The sequence below is a fragment of the Stenella coeruleoalba genome (genome assembly GCF_951394435.1).
Source record: "Stenella coeruleoalba genome assembly, chromosome: 1".
Lineage (NCBI taxonomy): Eukaryota > Metazoa > Chordata > Mammalia > Artiodactyla > Delphinidae > Stenella > Stenella coeruleoalba.
This window is the reverse complement of record NC_137169.1, coordinates 88,004,707-88,021,693: the sequence shown is the minus strand read 5'-3', so window position 1 is coordinate 88,021,693 and position 16,987 is coordinate 88,004,707. Positions and strand designations below refer to the sequence as shown.

Here is a 16,987-nt window from a genome sequence, read left to right as displayed (position 1 = left end):
CTCAGACATAAGAGGAGGAGGCGGAGGAAGGTCCTCTATAGGAGATTCACGGGACAGAGTACGAAAAGTAGCAGAGTGATCGGGAGCAGAATTCGGACGCTGAGGGCGCGCCCCATTTTCACTTTCAGTCTCAGATTGTAATGATTCCAGGGCAAGAGAAATTAGATTACAGAGAGACCAGACACGGACAGATATAGGGTCTCCATACTGATGAGCTCTTCTTAATGCTCGCATAACCTGTTTCCAAACTTTTAAATTCAACTGGTTATGACCAGTAGGTTGAAACCAGTAACAATGTTTACGAATCTCCGCAAACAATTCATCAAAAGATTCTTGTTTCACTTTCACTCCAGAACTCCGTAATAACTGTTTCAGGAGTCTAACGTAGTGACGTTCCACTGAGGGAGAATTCCCCATGACTCTACTCTTCCCGAAGGTTTCGCTTTACCCTTTAGCGTACAAAAATCCCCTTCGGTCCCGCGTGACCTCGAGACTTACCTTCAGGTCCCTGTTCGGGCGCCAAATGTTGTAGTTTCTTATGACAGGGCTGAAAGTAAGCTCATCACACGAGATGAATTGTGCAGAAACACAACAGTAGAGGGCTGCTGCTCGCTCAGGCAATACAGCGCCGTCTCATCCTGCTGTGGTGACTTTTATTTAAGCATTATCTATGTTTACACCTTAAGATTTGTTTTCTTAACATTCCAGAAATGCCAAAGCAGCTACATATGCTTTCACTGATTATACAAGCAACAGTGGGCTTTCTTGAAGACATGCCGTGCTTCGTCCTTGAGCTCAAAAGCAGCACAAGGACATTTCCTTGTGTTCGCATTATTCTGATTATACCGAGGACATTTCATGGATCAGTGCCCAAAGCATCCAGGACTGTTTGCAGTTCTGGCTTATTCGCACGCCCCCGGTTTGCCGGGAGGCGGGGGGGGGGGGGGGGGGGGGGGGGGGGTGCTCATGGGTCAAGTCTCCTTTCCATGCCCTCAGTTATTTCTCTACACTAAAGTAATTAAGATAATGTGAGATTGGTACAGTGATAAATAGATTACTTAGAGCCCTTAAACTGATTTCTTTGACAGATGAGATGGCAGATCAGTGGGAAAAGAAGAACTCTTCAGTTTATGGTGTGGAAACAACAGGTTAACTGTAAGAAAAAATGAAATTGGATTTGCATTTCACACCATACACAAAAATCATTTCAAGATGATTTAAAGACTTAAATATCTCCCATAATATTTTAAAAATTAACTCAAAATGGGTCAAAGCCCTAAATGTAAGAACTAAAACTATAAAACTTTTAGAAGACGATATAGATATAACTCTTCATAACCTTGGATTAGTTGATGGTTTCTGAGCTATGACACCCGAAGCACAATTTTTTAAAAATAAATTGGACTTCAATTTAATTAAAATAAAAAAACTTTTGTACTTCAAAGGTTACTATCAGGAAAGTGAAAAGACAAACTAAAGAATGGGAGAGGGCTTCCCTGGTGGCGCAGTGGTTGAGAGTCCGCCTGCCGATGCAGGGGACACGGGTTCGTGCCCCGGTCCAGGAAGATCCCACATGCCGCGGAGCTGCTAGGCCCGTGAGCCATGGCCGCTGAGCCTGCGCGTCCGGAGCCTGTGCTCCGCAACGGGAGAGGCCACAACAGTGAGAGGCCCGTGTACCGCAAAAAAAAAAAAAAAAAAAAAAGAATGGGAGAAAATATTTGTAAGTCATATATCTGATGAGTCTAGTATCTAGAATATATAAAGAACTATTACAATGCCAAAATAAAAAGACAACCCAATTTTTAAATGGGCAAAGGATTTGAATAGACATTTCTCCAAAGAAGATATACAAATGGCCAATAAGCACATGAAAAGATGTTCAGCATCATTCGTCATTAGGGAAATGCAAATCAAAATCACAATGAAATATTACTGAACACCACTTGAAAGATAATTCAAAGACAATTCTCTCAATTCTTGAGAGGCAAGTGTTGGTAGGAAAGGAAAGGTTGCTTTATTTCGGAGGCCGGCAACCGGGGGGTGGACTCCTGCAAGAGAACCAGCTCCTGATTGTTGCTCAGGGGACAGGGGCTTTTAAAGGGGAGTTTCAGGGCTGAATAGGCAGAGGGAGGGAGCAGAACAGCATAGTCAGCTCTGACAGTCATCTTGAAATAAGTAATGTGGTGGTCTGATCAGCATCATCTTGGTTGTTTCAAGATTACTGATTAATCTTTAGTTCCAGGGTTTGTTCCCATTTCTTTGAGGCCAGTTCTCAGAACTGTGGAAGCTTATGTCATGGCTTCAGTTTGGTCATCATGTAGTCATCCTCCTTCACCTGGTGGGGGCTTCAGTAGCTGCAAAACAGCTCACAGGATATGGCCCAGAATATTATCTATAGCCCTTAAGGAGGAAATAAAGGTCCTTGACTATGCTTAATGATTAAACTATTATTATTTGGTCTCCTTTGACTGTTTTCCTTTGTTTCTGCATTTTCTCACTTCTCTGATTAAACTTATTCTTTGGCTAAAGTGTTTCCACAGACAAAAGACAGGCTGAGGATATGGGGGGCGGGGGGCAAGGACTGTAGGGTCCTGCTCCGTTTCTATATCACTTTATATCCACTCGCATGGTTATAATGAAAAAGACAGACAATAATAAGAGTTGATGAGGATGTGAAGGAACCAGGACCTTCATACACTGCTAGTGAGAATGTGAAATGGTGCAGCCACCTTTGAAAACAGTCTGGCAGTTCCTCAAAGAATTAAACATAGGGTTATCGTGCAACCCAGCAATTCAACTCTTAGGTATACACCCAAGAAAAATAAAACACATATCTACACAAAAACTTGCACATTAATGTTCATAGCAGCATTCACAATAGCCCAAAAGTGGAAACAACCCAAATATCTATTGACTGATGAGTGGATAAACAAAAATATTTATATCTGCAAAATGAAATATTATTCAGCCATAAAAAGGAGTAAAGCACCAATACATGTGTAAAATAGATGAACCCTGAGAACATTAGCTAGTCATAAAAGCCACATATTGTATGATTCCTTTTATATGAAATGTCCAGAACAGGTAAATTTATAGAGTCAGAAAGAAGACGAGTAGTATCAGGGACTCAGGGGTGGGAGGGAGTTCCAGAATGGGAATTGATTGCTAATGGCCATGGGGTTTCTTTCGGGAGGTGATGAAAATGTTCTGGAATTAGATGGTGGTAATGGTTTTACAACTTTGTAAATATATTAAAAATCTCCGTACTGTTCACAAAAATCTTTCTCTTGCCCCTTTGCAGTCATTCCCCATTCTCACCCCCAGTGCCAGGCAACCACTAATCTGCTTTCTGTCTCTATAGATTTGCCTTCTCTGGACATTCCATACAAATGGAATCAGGCAATATGTGACCTTCTGGATCTGGCTCCTTTTACTTAGCATAATATTTTTGAGGTTCATTCATGTTAAAGCATGTATCATTACTTCAGTCATTGTTAGTGATGAATAATATTCCATTATATGAATATACCACAGTTTGTTTATTCATTTACATATGGAGGACATTTGGGTTGTTTCTAGGTTTTGGCTAATATAAATAAGGCTGTTAAGAACATTCTTGTACTAGTCTTTATGTGGACATACGTTTTTATTTCTCTTGGGTAGATACCTAAGAGTAGAATTTCCAGGTAACAATCAATCATTCAATTATTATTATTATTTTTTTTTTGGCCACACTGGCGCAGCTTGTGGGATCTTAGTTCCCCCACCAGAGATCAAACCTAGGCCCCCTGCAGTGGAAGCTCAGAATCCTAACCACTAGACCACCAGGGAATTCCCTCAATTAAATTTTTAAAAAGAGAAGAAATGGGTTATTTGGTTCTTTCGAGCTCAAGTGAAAGGATTAACTAGTGAATATGTGGCATATCTCTTGATGTTGGAAGGAAGGATAAGGAAACATACCATACTGAATTTGGAAGCAGTAATCATGTTGAGGTAAAGAGTATAAAAGAAAAGAAGTAAACTAGACATTTCCTTAAGAGAAGGTAGAGTCAAAGGGAAAGTTAAGAGGAAGAAGGTAGTATAGGGGCTCTGGGAAGAAAAATAATTCAATTCAAAGGCACAGTTACTTAATCTTTTTATAAAAACACATGCATGTAGTATTATGAAATATATTATTTGTGCCTATAAAATGTTTTGTTAGTGGGAAAGTTAAAAAAAATCAAAGTTCTTTGACTATCCCAGGTTTTCTTATAAAGGTTATGATTTAAATCTATTGCTTACAGTTTGTGTGTGTGTGTGTGTGTGAAATACACTGAAAGGCAAATAAAGCAAAATAAAAAGTGTGAGTTTGAGTAATATCCGACAGTGAATTTGTGAAGTACCTGAGATTTTGTTTCACGGCCACTAATCTTCAGTGTTGAGAATATATGATTTTGTCTTTGTTCCAGTTTTGTTCTCTGTAATTCTTTAGACATCTGTACAGATTTTCATTCCCTTATAAGAGGAAGAACAGACAAATATCATCGTGGACATTTCTAGAAATTGGTTTCTTAGTTGCTGTGAGGAGGATTGACCATTAGAGCTCTGATCTTTTCTTTACCAGTTCCACTGACCTCAATTTGACATTTCTCCAAGAGGCAAATAAATACAGGTAGTATGTCTGACATTCTTGCATGTGCTGGGCAGCTACCTCTGACAGATTCCCTAAAAAGGAAAGATAATGGCGATGACATTTGTCTTAGACATTATGGTAACCTTGTTTATCTTCCATGAAAAAAATAAAAAATGGAAAAGCCAGTTTCGGTAACCAAGAACACAATGCGAGTAAGAAATGCCCGTCATTGGGAAGTATTCCAGTATAGACTTGACTCAACTAGCGGTACAGATCCTTGCTACAAAGTATAGAAATGTCCCATTTTCTGTAATCAAGCAGTTACAATACAAGCTGAAGGAAGGTTTTTGTTTTTGTTTTTGCTTTCTCCTACTTACCCCTCAAATCTTACTTCAACGTGAATTTCTCCAGGTGAGTGCCCTTCCTTTGTTTCCTTAACATACTCCATCTCCCCCATTACTTGCACTGAAAATATGATCGTTGGCGCACATGTACTTACACAGCTGTGCCTTACCCAACTTTGTCCCTGAAACTAAATTTGGGCAGCCCTCCTCCCCACTTGTCTCTTCTCCCACTCCGCAGGGCTTCCCCACCCCTCCCCAACGGTTATCTCAGCCCCGCCCCGCTCCCTGACTGGCTGTTGGGTGGGAGGCTCGTTCCTTCGCTCTCCATTGGCCGCTCAGGCCTCAGGGGAAGGCTCGTTTCCCGGCTCCCAATAGGTCCCCCGCAGGCAACTCCTCCAACCTCAGAGCAGTTGTCATTTCCGGAGTAAGATGGCTGCAGCGTGTGCGCTGAGGACCTGGAGCCGGACTGCCGGGCGTCTGGTAAGCAGGTTGGGCAGATCTGAGGTCGGGAAGGAGTGATTTGTTCGGAGTCACCCGGGAGAGGTGTGTTACTTTGTCCTCCTAGTGCTTCGCGTACAGGGCTCGCGTGATGGAGAGGTGGAGGGATGTATGCAAAACGAAGGGCAGCGAAGGTGGCGCTCAACCTGTCTGGAAACCCACTCTCTCTCCTTACCTGGGCGCACTTACGTCGTGACTCGGTCGCCCTCCCACTTCATCTGCACCCGAAGCCCAGCTATCCTTTCGTTCAGTAGCCTTTCATTGAGCACCATCCGGGTACCGGGCATTGTGGTAGGCACTGGGGAAACAGAGATATACTATATTCAGTAAACATTTATTGAGCACCCCTTAGTTTCAGACACTGATAATACGACCCCTGCCCTCAAGGAATTTACAGTCTAGAGAAAGAGACTGGGCAAGGAAAGCGTAACACCATAGGTCCTTGCCTCCAAGCAGCTGAGAGGCTCGAGCTTTGTTCTTTGGGTTTAAACCTATCTCCTACATTTGCACCAGTATCTTTCCAACCTTTTAAATCACCAGAGCTAAGACCCACCACCATTTTTCCTTCATTTCTCCCCGTTCATACAGTCTTCTAGCACCAAACGATTAACATCCCAATAATCATAGTGTTTCATCCTATTTGCATAGCGTTTTTCTTCCTGGGTCCCCTCTTCAGAATTTTCCTACAGTGTTGGGCCCCTGATCTTACAAAACCTTCCAAGAGCCTGCTATGTACCAGGTACTGTGCTAGGAATTGGGGGTGCAAATATGAATAAGACAGACACTGATTTCTGCCCCCTCAGGGTTTAATTACAGCCTTGTGGTGTGGCACGGGGAAGAAAGGCAGAGATAGACAAGACAAACAATTACAGCACAGCATGAGAAGACGGAACAAGTGCCTAGAGCTACAGAGACACATAGGAGGGATCTTGGGGGGTCAGAGAGTTCCCAGAGGATACTGTATAATTTGAGATTTGTGAAAGCTAAGTAGGAGGTAACCAAGAGAAGAAAGCTCTTCTCAGCAGCACCTTAGTGGGTATTGGCCTCCCTTCTTTGGAAAGCTCTCCATGCTTGGCTTCTGTGACACCAGCTTCCTGGTATTCTTTTTCCTACATCTTTGAACACTTTATCCCAACCTCCTCCTTTCCTTGCCTAACTTTTAAATATTGGTGTTTTTAAGGGTTCTGACTTTGCCCCTCTCTGTGCTTCTTGCGCTTCCAGGGTTACCTCATACACTTCTTCAAATTTAGTTGCCATTTATATGCTGATGATTCCTGAAGTTCCCCAGTCTTCCAGCCAGCTTTACTGCAGACCCATGTATCTCACTGTCCTGGAAATCTTCAAATTGCATGTAGTTTAGGTGTTTTTCAGCTGTAAGTAGTAAACCCAACCAATAAGTAGGAAATCAAGTATCTGTGTATACAAAGCATCTGAAAGTTAGATGGCAGCTGGGATTGATTAAGTGGCTTATCTTTATCAGGATTGTCATTTTAGCAATTCCTTTGGCCTTTCCCTCAGGGTCACAAGAGGGCTGCCACAACTTTGTATTCAGGGCAGTAAGGAGGAAGTGGTGGTACCATCCAGACTCACTGGCTAGAACTGTGTTACATGGCCACTGCTAGCACAAGGGAGCTTGGAAGGACTAGCCTTTAGCCACCTCACAGTGACTGTTATAATGTCTCTGAGGAACATCAGACTCTAGGCTCTGGAACTAAACCCTCAAACCTGTTTCTCTTGATTCTAGCCTGTAAATCTCAAAAATCTAGTCATTTTTCTCCAAGCTATCTCCAGCTGCAGATATCCTGGACCTTCTAAGTTGGACTTTCTGCCTCTAATCTTGTACCTCTCTAACCCATTCTCCATAGTGTAGCCAGAGTGATCTTATAAAGTAGGACACAAATTTGAGAATGTCATTTCCTTGCTTAAAACTGCTCTCAGCAAAATGTTCAGAATTCAAATGACTATGAAGCAATATATGATCTGGATCCTTCCAAACTCTCCAGCTTCATTCCTTGCTAAAACCTAACTACCCAGTCCCCACTCTGACACTTCAACCTTAGCTCACACTAAACTACGCTAGAAGTATATTGAACAATTTCAGTTAATTGAACACAGGCTGTTTTCTCTCTCTTGACTCCAGACCTTTGCACGTCTATTTCCTCTGCTTTAAAGACTCTTGCCTTACTGCCCTATAGACTTCTCTGCAACACATCTCACCCCCTGGGTGACTCCTACTCATCCTTAGGTCTTACTTCACTTTCTCCAGATAGGTTCCCTCCTTTGTGTTTTCTTAACACTATCTCCCCCATTATAACACTGTTGTAATCATCTGTTTACTTGCTTTTATCTTTCACAGTATGGACTATACCTTCCATAAGGGAAGGAATCACATCAATTTTGTTCTCTAATCCTAAATGCCTGGCACATAGTAGGTACTCAATAAACATTTGTTGAACGACTCAGTAAAAAAAAGTCTATTTTTTCCATATGTTATAAAAAATCATAAGCAACAAGAGGTCTTATCACCTATAGTAAATTATTAAGAAAGCCTTATTATGTTGTGTTTATACTCCCCTACGGCATCATGCATTTGACTCTTGATTAACTTACCGTATTATCTTGAATTTTTCTATTTTGTCTGTCTTCCTGCAGTAAAGTGTAAGCAATTTGAATTCAGAGACTGTATTCTACATCTTATTTAGCTTTGAATTCTCGAGCACAGAACAATCCTGTCTTTAGGTATGCTCAACAACTGCCTGCTGAATTATTACTAATTTATTTCCTTATTATGTGAATCTGCTAAACCGCCTTTTCATTACTTTGTATTTTTTTGTGTGTTGTTTGTAGAAGACAATGTCTTTCATACTTGAAAAATTATCTTTTTCTCCTTCTCCCTTCCATTTTTTTAAAATAAATTTATTTATCTATTTATTTTTGGCTGCGTGGGGTCTTCATTGCTGTGCGTGGGCTTTCTCTAGTTGTGACGAGCGGGGGCTACTCTTTAGTTGCAGTGCGCAGGCTTCTCATTGCGGTGGCTTCTCTTGTTGCGGAGCACGGGCTCTAGGCACGTGGGCTTAGTAGTTGTGGCTCACAGGCTCTAGAGCACAGGCTCAGTAGTTGTGGCGCACGGGCTTAGTTGCTCTGCAGCATGTGGGATCTTCCCGCACCAGGGCTCGAACCTGTGTAGATTCTTAACCACTGTGCCACCAGCAAAGCCCCTCTCTTCCATTTTTATCCTTCTGTTTTCCTTTTTATACCTTTAGTCGGCACCTTCACTAATGTGTTTTAGCTTTCTCTTAATAGCCACTCAATCGCTATTTATCACATAATGCCTATTGCACTTATGTTGCTTGCTTTCTTTTTCTACTTTAAATCTTCTCAGACAGGAGCCTGTCATTTCATGCCTCAAATACAATAATTGTTCCTTAACTTTGTCCTTTCTCTCCAAGCTTTACCTGTTATAATCTAACGCACACACACCCCTAGGTTAATTTCTTTTTTTATGCTTTCATTTTATTTATTTTTTTATACAGCAGGTTCTTATTAGTCATCCATTTTATACACATCAGTGTGTACATGTCAATCCCAATCTTCCAATTCATCACACCACCATCCCCACCGCCCCGCCGCTTTCCCCCCTTGGTGTCCATATGGTTGTTCTCTACATCTGTGTCTCAATTTCTGCCCTGCAAACCGGTTCATCTGTACCATTTTTCTACGTTCCACATATATGCGTTAATATACGATATTTGTTTTTCTCTTTCTGACTTACTTCACTCTGTATGACAGTCTCTAGATCCAGCCACGTCTCAACAAATGACCCAATTTCGTTCCTTTTTATGGCTGAGTAATATTCCATTGTATACATGTACCACACTTCTTTATCTTCGGGCATTTAGTTTGCTTCCATGACCTGGCTATTGTAAATAGTGCTGCAATGAACACTGAGGTGCATGTGTCTTGTTGAATTATGGTTTTCTCTGGGTATATACCCAGTAGTGAGATTGCTGGATCATATGGTAATTCTATTTTTACTTTTTTAAGGAACCTCTATACTGTTCTCCATAGTGGCTGTATCAATTTACATTCCCACCAACAGTGCAATAGGGTTCCGTTTTCTCCACACCCTCTCCAGCATTTGTTATTTGTAGATTTTCTGATGATGCCCATTCTAACTGGTGTGAGGTGATACCTCATTGTAGTTTTGATTTGCATTTCTCTAATAATTAGTGATGTTGAACAGCTTTTCATGTGCTTCTTGGCCATCTGTATGTCTTCTTTGGAGAAATGTCTATTTAGGTCTTCTGCCCATTTTTGGATTGGGTTGTTTATTTTTTTAATATTGAGCTGTATGAGCTGTTTATATATTTTGGAGATTAATCCTTTGTCTGTTGGTTCATTGGCAAATATTTTCTCCCATTCTGAAGGTTGTCTTTTTGTCTTGTTTATGGTTTCCTTTGCTGTGCAAAAGCTTTTAAGTTTCATTAGGTCCCATTTGTTTATTTTTGTTTTTATTTCCATTACTCTAGGAGGTGGATCCAAAAAGATCTTGCTGTGATTTATGTCAAAGAGTGCTCTTCCTATGTTTTCCTCTAAGAGTTTTATAGTGTCCGGTCTTACATTAAGGTCTCAAATCCATTTTGAGTTTATTTTTGTGTATGGTGTTAGGGAGTGTTCTAATTTCATTCTTTTACATGTAGCTGTCCAGTTTTCCCAGCACCACTTATTGAAGATGCTGTCTTTTCTCCACTGTATATTCTTGCTACCTTTATCAAAGATAAGATGACCGTATGTGTGTGGGTTTATCTCTGGGCTTTCTATCTTGTTCCATTGATCTATGTTTCTGTTTTTGTGCCAGTAGCATAATGTCTTGATGACTGTAGCTTTGTAGTATAGTCTGAACTCAGGGAGTCTGATTCCTCCAGCTCCATTTTTATCCCTCAAGACTGCTTTGGCTATTCGGGGTCTTTTGTGTCTCCATACAAATTTTAAGATTTTTTTGTTCTAGTTCTGTAAAAAATGCCATTGGTAATTTGATAGGGATTGCATTGAATCTGTAGATTGCTTTGGGTAGTATAATCATTTTCACAATATTGATTCTTGCAATCCAAGAACATGGTATATCTCTCTGTCTGTTGGTATCATCTTTAATTTCTTTCATCAGTGTCTTATAATTTTCTGCATACAGGTCTTTTGTCTCCCTAGGCAGGTTTATTCCTAGGTATTTTATTCTTTTTGTTGCAGTGGTAAGTGGGAGTGTTTCCTTAATTTCTCTTTCAGATTTTTCATCATTAGTGTATAGGAATGCAAGAGATTTCTTTGCATTAATTTTGTGTCCTGCTACTTTACCAAATTCATTGATTAGCTCTAGTAGTTTTCTGGTGGCATCTTTAGGATTCTCTATGTATAGTATCATGTCACCTGCAAACAGTGACAGTTTTACTTCTTCTTTTCCAATTTCTTTTCCAATATTCCTTTTATTTCTTTTTCTTCTCTGATTGCCGTGGCTAGGACTTCCAAAACTATGTTGAATAATAGTGGTGAGAGTGGACATCCTTGTCTTGTTCCTTTTCTTAGAGGAAATACTTTCAGTTTTTCACCATTGAGAATGATGTTTGCTATGGGTTTGTCATATATGGCCTTTATTATGTTGAGGTAGGTTCCCTGTATACCCACTTTCTGGAGAGTTTTTATCATAAATTGGTGTTGAATTTTGTCAAAAGCTTTTCTGCATCTATTGAGATGATCATATGGTTTTAATCTTCAATTTGTTAATATGGTGTATCACATTGATTGATTTGAGTATATTGAAGAATCCTTGCATCCCTGGGATAAATCCCACTTGATCATGGTGTATGATCCTTTTAATGTGTCGTTGGATTCTGTTTGCCAGTATTTTGTTGAGGATTTTTGCCTATATATTCATCAGTGATATTGGTCTGTAATTTTGTTTTTTTGTAGTATCTTTGTCTGGTTTTGGTATCAGGGTAATAGTGATCTCATAGAATGAGTTTGGGAGTGTTCCTTCCTCTGCAATTTTTTGGAAGAGTTTGAGAAGGATCAGTGTTAGCTCTTCTCTAAATGTTTGATAGAATTCACCTGTGAAGCCATCTGGTCCTGGACTTTCGTTTGTTGGACGATTAATCCTTTTTCTTCAATAACCCATAATGTATGAGTTCAGACTCCTTAATTTGACATTTACAGTCATCAACAGTTTGGTCCTTGAGCTCCTTCCACTGCTCCCTTTGATAAATTTGATCAAGGCAAATCATACAACTCAACATTAAAAAATGGGCAGAATTGAATGGACATCTTTTCAAAGAAGAAATGCAGATGGCCAACAGGCACATGAAATATGCTCAACACCACTTATCATCAGGCAAATGCAAACTAAAACCACAATGAGATATCACCTCACACCTGTCAAAATGGCTATCATCAAAAAGAACACCAATAACAAACGTTGGCAAGGTTGTGGAGAAAAGGGAACCCTTGTATACTGTTGGTGGAAATGTAAATTGGTGCAGCCACTGTGGAAAACAGTATGGAGGTTTCTCCAAAAAACTAAAAATAGAACTACCATATGACCCAGCAATGCCGCTCCTGGGTACGTATCCAAAAAAAACAAAACACTAATTTGAAAAGATATATGCACCGTAATGTTCATAGCAGCATTATTTACAATTACCAAGATATGGAAGCAACCTAAGTGCCCATCAACAGATGAATGGATCAAGAAGATGTGATATACATACATATATTTATGTATCTATCTATATGTATGTAATGGAATACTATTCAGTCATAAAAAAGAATGAAATTTTGCCATTTGTAGCAACATGAATGGACTTGAAAAGCATTATGCTAAGTGAAGTAAGTCAGAGAAAGAAAAGTACTGTATGTAATCACTTATGTGTGAAATCTAAAAAATACAACAAACTAGTGAATAGAACAAAAAAGCAGCAGACTCACAGATAGAGAACAAGCTAGTGGTTTCCAGTAGGAGGGAGGGCAATATAGGGGTGACGGCGTGGGAGATACAAACTTATGGGTGTAAGATAGGCTCAAGGTTGTATTGTACAGCATGGGGAATATAGCCAAAATTTTGTAAGAACTGTAAATGGACTGTAACCTTTAAAAATTGTATAATTTTTTTTAAAAAAAGTGTGATGTAGTTTATCAGGTATTAATAACATTGAAATGTTAACTTTCAAAATAAAATATTGTACCTTTCACACACTTAGGTTTTGATATACCAAATGAAATACATTCAGTCTTACTTATTTCTGTAACATTGTATTTTATTATATTAGGATTTTATATAAAATATCAATAGTTAAATCTAAAGAGTCATCTATAAATTGTGATAAGAAAACCTTTGAGGACAATACTATGTGTGTTTTTCAGTGTCTTTAGATGCTAAAGGAGTCACTTTTTTTTAAGAATAAAGAAGTGATTATTTATTTATTTATTTTTGGCTGCGTTGGGTCTTCGTTGCTGCGCTCAGGCTTTCACGGCGAGCGGGGTCTACTCTTCATTGTGGTGCGTGGGCTTCTCATTGCGGTGGCTTCTCTTGTTGCGGAGCACAGGCTGTAGGCACGCGGGCTTCAGTAGTTGTGGCTTGCGGGCTCTAGAGCATGGGCTTCAGTAGTGTGGCACGCAGGCTTAGTTGCTCCACCGCATGTGGGATCTTCCCAGACCCGTGTCCCCTGCATTGGCGGGTGGATTCTTAACCACTGCGCCACCAGGGAAGCCTGCTAGCAGTCACTTTTGAATTCTTTAGTTGTTTTATTTCAGGAAGCCTTTAATGACTCAAATACACCTACAGGCTGTTGTGTTTATATAGAAAACATTGTTAAAACTTTTTTACTTCCGTAGGGAATTTTAGGCAAGGATCATAAGCATGTGGACAAATCAGGATATAATTTTACTAAACAAGGGAATTCCCTGGCGATCCAGTGGTTAGGACTCCCTGCTTCCACTGCAGGGGGCACAGGTTCAATCCCTGGTTGGGGAACTAAGATACCTCATGCCTCGCGGCATGGCCAAAATAAATAAATAAACAAAAGAACAAGAAAATATTCTGTGTGCTAGGGTTTGAATTCCTTTGTTTCCTTAACCAGAAATTTGTCACTGATGCCAAGTGTTCTGATTTCAGCCTAATTTCATATTGTTTATATCGTGATAATGATTGTTCTACTTTTAGAATAGACTTGAAATTCAGTATATACTTAGAGATACGCCATTAAGATCATTTATAAAACCTTTTACTGTTTTGTTTTCCCATCTCTAGAGTTGTGTCCGCTACTTTCAAACATGTGGTAATACTCATGTTTTGAAACCAAACTATGTGTCTTTCTTTGGTTATCCTTCATTCAAGTATAATCATCCACATCAGCTGCTGAAAACAACTGCTGGTAAGTATAATCTCAGAATAGCCTGTACAGCATAGTGTTTTATATTTATTCAGTAACTGAAGACTTATCAAAGTAAAAAAGTTGACCTTTTGCTTCTAGCCTGGCCCTCCTTGCTCTCCCCACATCTATCCAATTCTCATTTTCTTTTCTTTTTTTTGCACCCACTCCCCTTTCACATACTTTCCCTTAATACTTGTGTCTTCATAATGCTGGGACTGGGTTCTCTTGGGCCCTCTGTTCTTTATCATATGACTTACCTAAGTGCAACAGTCAGCATTGATATGACTTAGATTAAATTGTTGACTTAGTAGATTGTATCCTTGTACTCACTGTATTACTGTTTTTTGGATGAGGCACTTAATCTGTCATGTTAAGATAGTGTGATGAGGTGCTTGTGTAAATACAAAGTTCTCTGGCTTTTACCACTTAATTACATTTCCCCCAACTTTTTCTACCTTGCAAAGAACTTGAGACTTAAGTATTAGATTTGGCAAAGGCACTAAAACTTTTTTTTTTCCTGATGTTCTATTTAGAACCCTGGTAAAGAACCCTAGACTTCCATTACAACGTTAAGCTTTTGACAGATACATAGTGCCTTAGTCTGTGCTAGTGATGAAGAATAACGGAATTCCAGGCGGATCCAACCCCTGAGATCAATTAGTCCTTCCATGCCTTGTATATGTCTTCTTCCGCATCACCCTAAGATATGTAAACCTTATCTTCACCATTAAAAAAAAAAAAAGATTTCTATTTTCAAAAGTTGATCTTTTCTCTTTACTTCTCAGAGAAAATAGAGGCCATTCAAGCAGAAACTCCAACTTCCTACCCTAGTGTCTAAACACTTAAGGAGCTTTGGGTTACTAGCTGTGTAACCTGACCCAAGTTACTTAATTTCTCTCTGTTTCATCATTTGGAAAATGGGAGTAACATAGTATCCAACTTTGTATTCTTGTGAGAGCAAATCCCAAGGCACTGTTCTACATACTTGGGATACATCCTCTTCCAATTCTTCCCTAACTCAGTAAACAGTTAGACTAGAAACCTGAAGCCATCTCGATACTTGTCTCACATCACGTTGATTACCAAGATATGGTAATATTACATCTTAAATGTTTTTAAATCTGTCTTCGCCTTTTCAGACAGCTTTGAAAATATTTAAATATATTAAGTTCTATACTTCAGTTTCTTACCTACAATAGCCTCCTAACTGCTTTCTCTGCCACCCCTCCCCCAGTCCTTTCCATCACATTCCTGCCAGAGATATTTTTCTCTAAAATTATAGATATAAAGTTATAGGTCTGAAATTGTAGATGGGACTCCTATCAGCCAATTATTGCTGAATAATAACCTTCCCCATAACTTAGTGGCTTAAAGGAACAATGATTTATTGTTCCTCAGGATTCTGGGGGTGGGTTGGTCGGGTGGCTCCTCTGCTGGTTTCACCTGGGCTCAATAATGTGACTGGATTCAGCTACAAGGTCATCTGCTGGTTTCACCTGGGCTCACTAATGTGACTGGATTCAGCTACAAGGTCATCTGGGTCCGAAGGTCCAAGATGGTCTTACACATGTGTCTGACAGTTGGTGCTGGTTTTTAGCTGGGGCATCTCATTTCTCCTCCATGTGGCGTCTCTCATCCTCCAGTAGACTAGAACAGCTTCCTTACATGGGGATCTCAAGGCACATTCCAAGAGGGAGAAAGTGGAGGCTGCGAGGTCCTGTGAGGCTTGCGCTCCAGAACCTACAACTTTACTTCTGCTGTACTCTATTGGTCAAAACAAGTCATAGGCCAGTGTAGATTTAACTAGTGGTAAGATAAACTGTACCTCTAATGGGAACAGCTGCAAAGAATTAATGACCATAATTATTTACCACTGGTTCCTAATTACCTCTAGGATATGTTCCAAACACCTCACCTCATCATGGCACAAAGCCTTAAATCTGGGCTTATTTCTTGCCACGTAGCCTATCCTCAGCTGTACGGAAGTGTTTGTCATTCCCTAACCACGCTGCATAGTATCATATTCCCATGCCCTTTCACATGCTGTTCCTTGCATAATATTGCTTTGTATAGAGGTGACATGGTGTACTTACTTGCCATTTTTGATTACTTCAGTTGGTTTCCAATTCTTTATTATAACTCTATGATAACTCTTCCTGAGCAGAAATCTTCATGTACCTCTGTATTTCTTCAAGGAAAAAAAAATCTTAAAAGTAAAATTACCTACGGAGTCAAAGAAACAGACTTTTTTTTTTTTTAAGGTTTTTGATTCTTAATGCCAAACTATTTTTCAGAAAGGTTCCAGTTTATACTCTGAGCAGCAGGCTGTGAGAGGCCCCACTTACTAGAGAGGAAACAAGAGGTGCTTAAGACCTCCATATCAAAAGTGTATTTCGTATTTCTTAACTACTAATCTCCTCATATTTATTAAAGAAAAATTTCCTACCTTAATCAGCTTGTTGTATATTTTATAAGCAATTTTGATTAATAGTAGTTTAAAGATAGAGGAGCGCTCTTCAGTCACTTCGGAGCCATTTGTTAATTTGGAAAAGTGAGAGGATCCATACATACTTTCTGTCTTGGGAATAATTACCATAAATTATCATTGGCATCTAAGTGTTATAAAGAGGGTGTAGAAATTTGAAAAGGAGTAAAAAAAGTACTAAGAGAAAATAGAAGACTAAAATTTAAGAAGTTGGTAGAACATCATTTGAGCGAATAAGAATTTTCCAAGCCTTCTAGGTATGGATCTGCCTGATTTTTAGACACCGGGAATGAGAAGAGTGGTATGAAGTCAAAAGAGATTTAAGAGCAGGCCATTGATGTTTATTATAGTTTCATAACATGCAACAAGGAGATCCAGCTGAACCTCCCTTTGTCTAATATCTTGTTCTATTTTCTGTTCATTGCTATTATTGCAAAATCTCATTTGTTGGAAGGGCCTCCTATACCCTTGTAAAAGAACATTATTTTGGAAATAGGAAAATGTCAGTTCAGTGGCAATATCAATAGGTCTGTGTCACTGAATAATTTATATAAATCTTGGGTAGTTATGAATAATGAAGAGATTATAAACATTATAAAATGCTTTTTAAAATCTATAAAAATGAAATAAT

The 16,987-nt window shown here is 39.5% G+C and overlaps 1 protein-coding gene and 1 long non-coding RNA gene across 3 annotated transcripts in view; one reads left to right on the top strand and one right to left on the bottom strand.

The window, feature by feature from the left end:
* Window positions 1-1,036: 1,036 nt before the first annotated feature.
* LOC307196952 lies at window positions 1,037-5,068 on the bottom strand. Its single transcript, XR_013831296.1, has 4 exons — window positions 4,990-5,068; window positions 4,614-4,704; window positions 4,383-4,494; window positions 1,037-1,153 (listed from the first exon to the last, which is right to left on the bottom strand). It is a non-coding gene; the product is annotated as an uncharacterized lncRNA (long non-coding RNA).
* A 283-nt stretch (window positions 5,069-5,351) lies between these two features.
* Window positions 5,352-16,987, top strand: part of DBT (dihydrolipoamide branched chain transacylase E2) — a 44,109-nt gene continuing 32,473 nt past the window's right edge. For both annotated transcript variants that reach the window (XM_079917879.1, XM_079917878.1), the window contains exons 1-2: window positions 5,352-5,436; window positions 13,748-13,871. In XM_079917879.1, coding sequence (XP_079774005.1) covers window positions 5,386-5,436; window positions 13,748-13,871 — 175 coding nt within the window. In that variant the 5' untranslated portion in view covers window positions 5,352-5,385. The remainder of the gene's footprint in view (window positions 5,437-13,747; window positions 13,872-16,987) is intronic.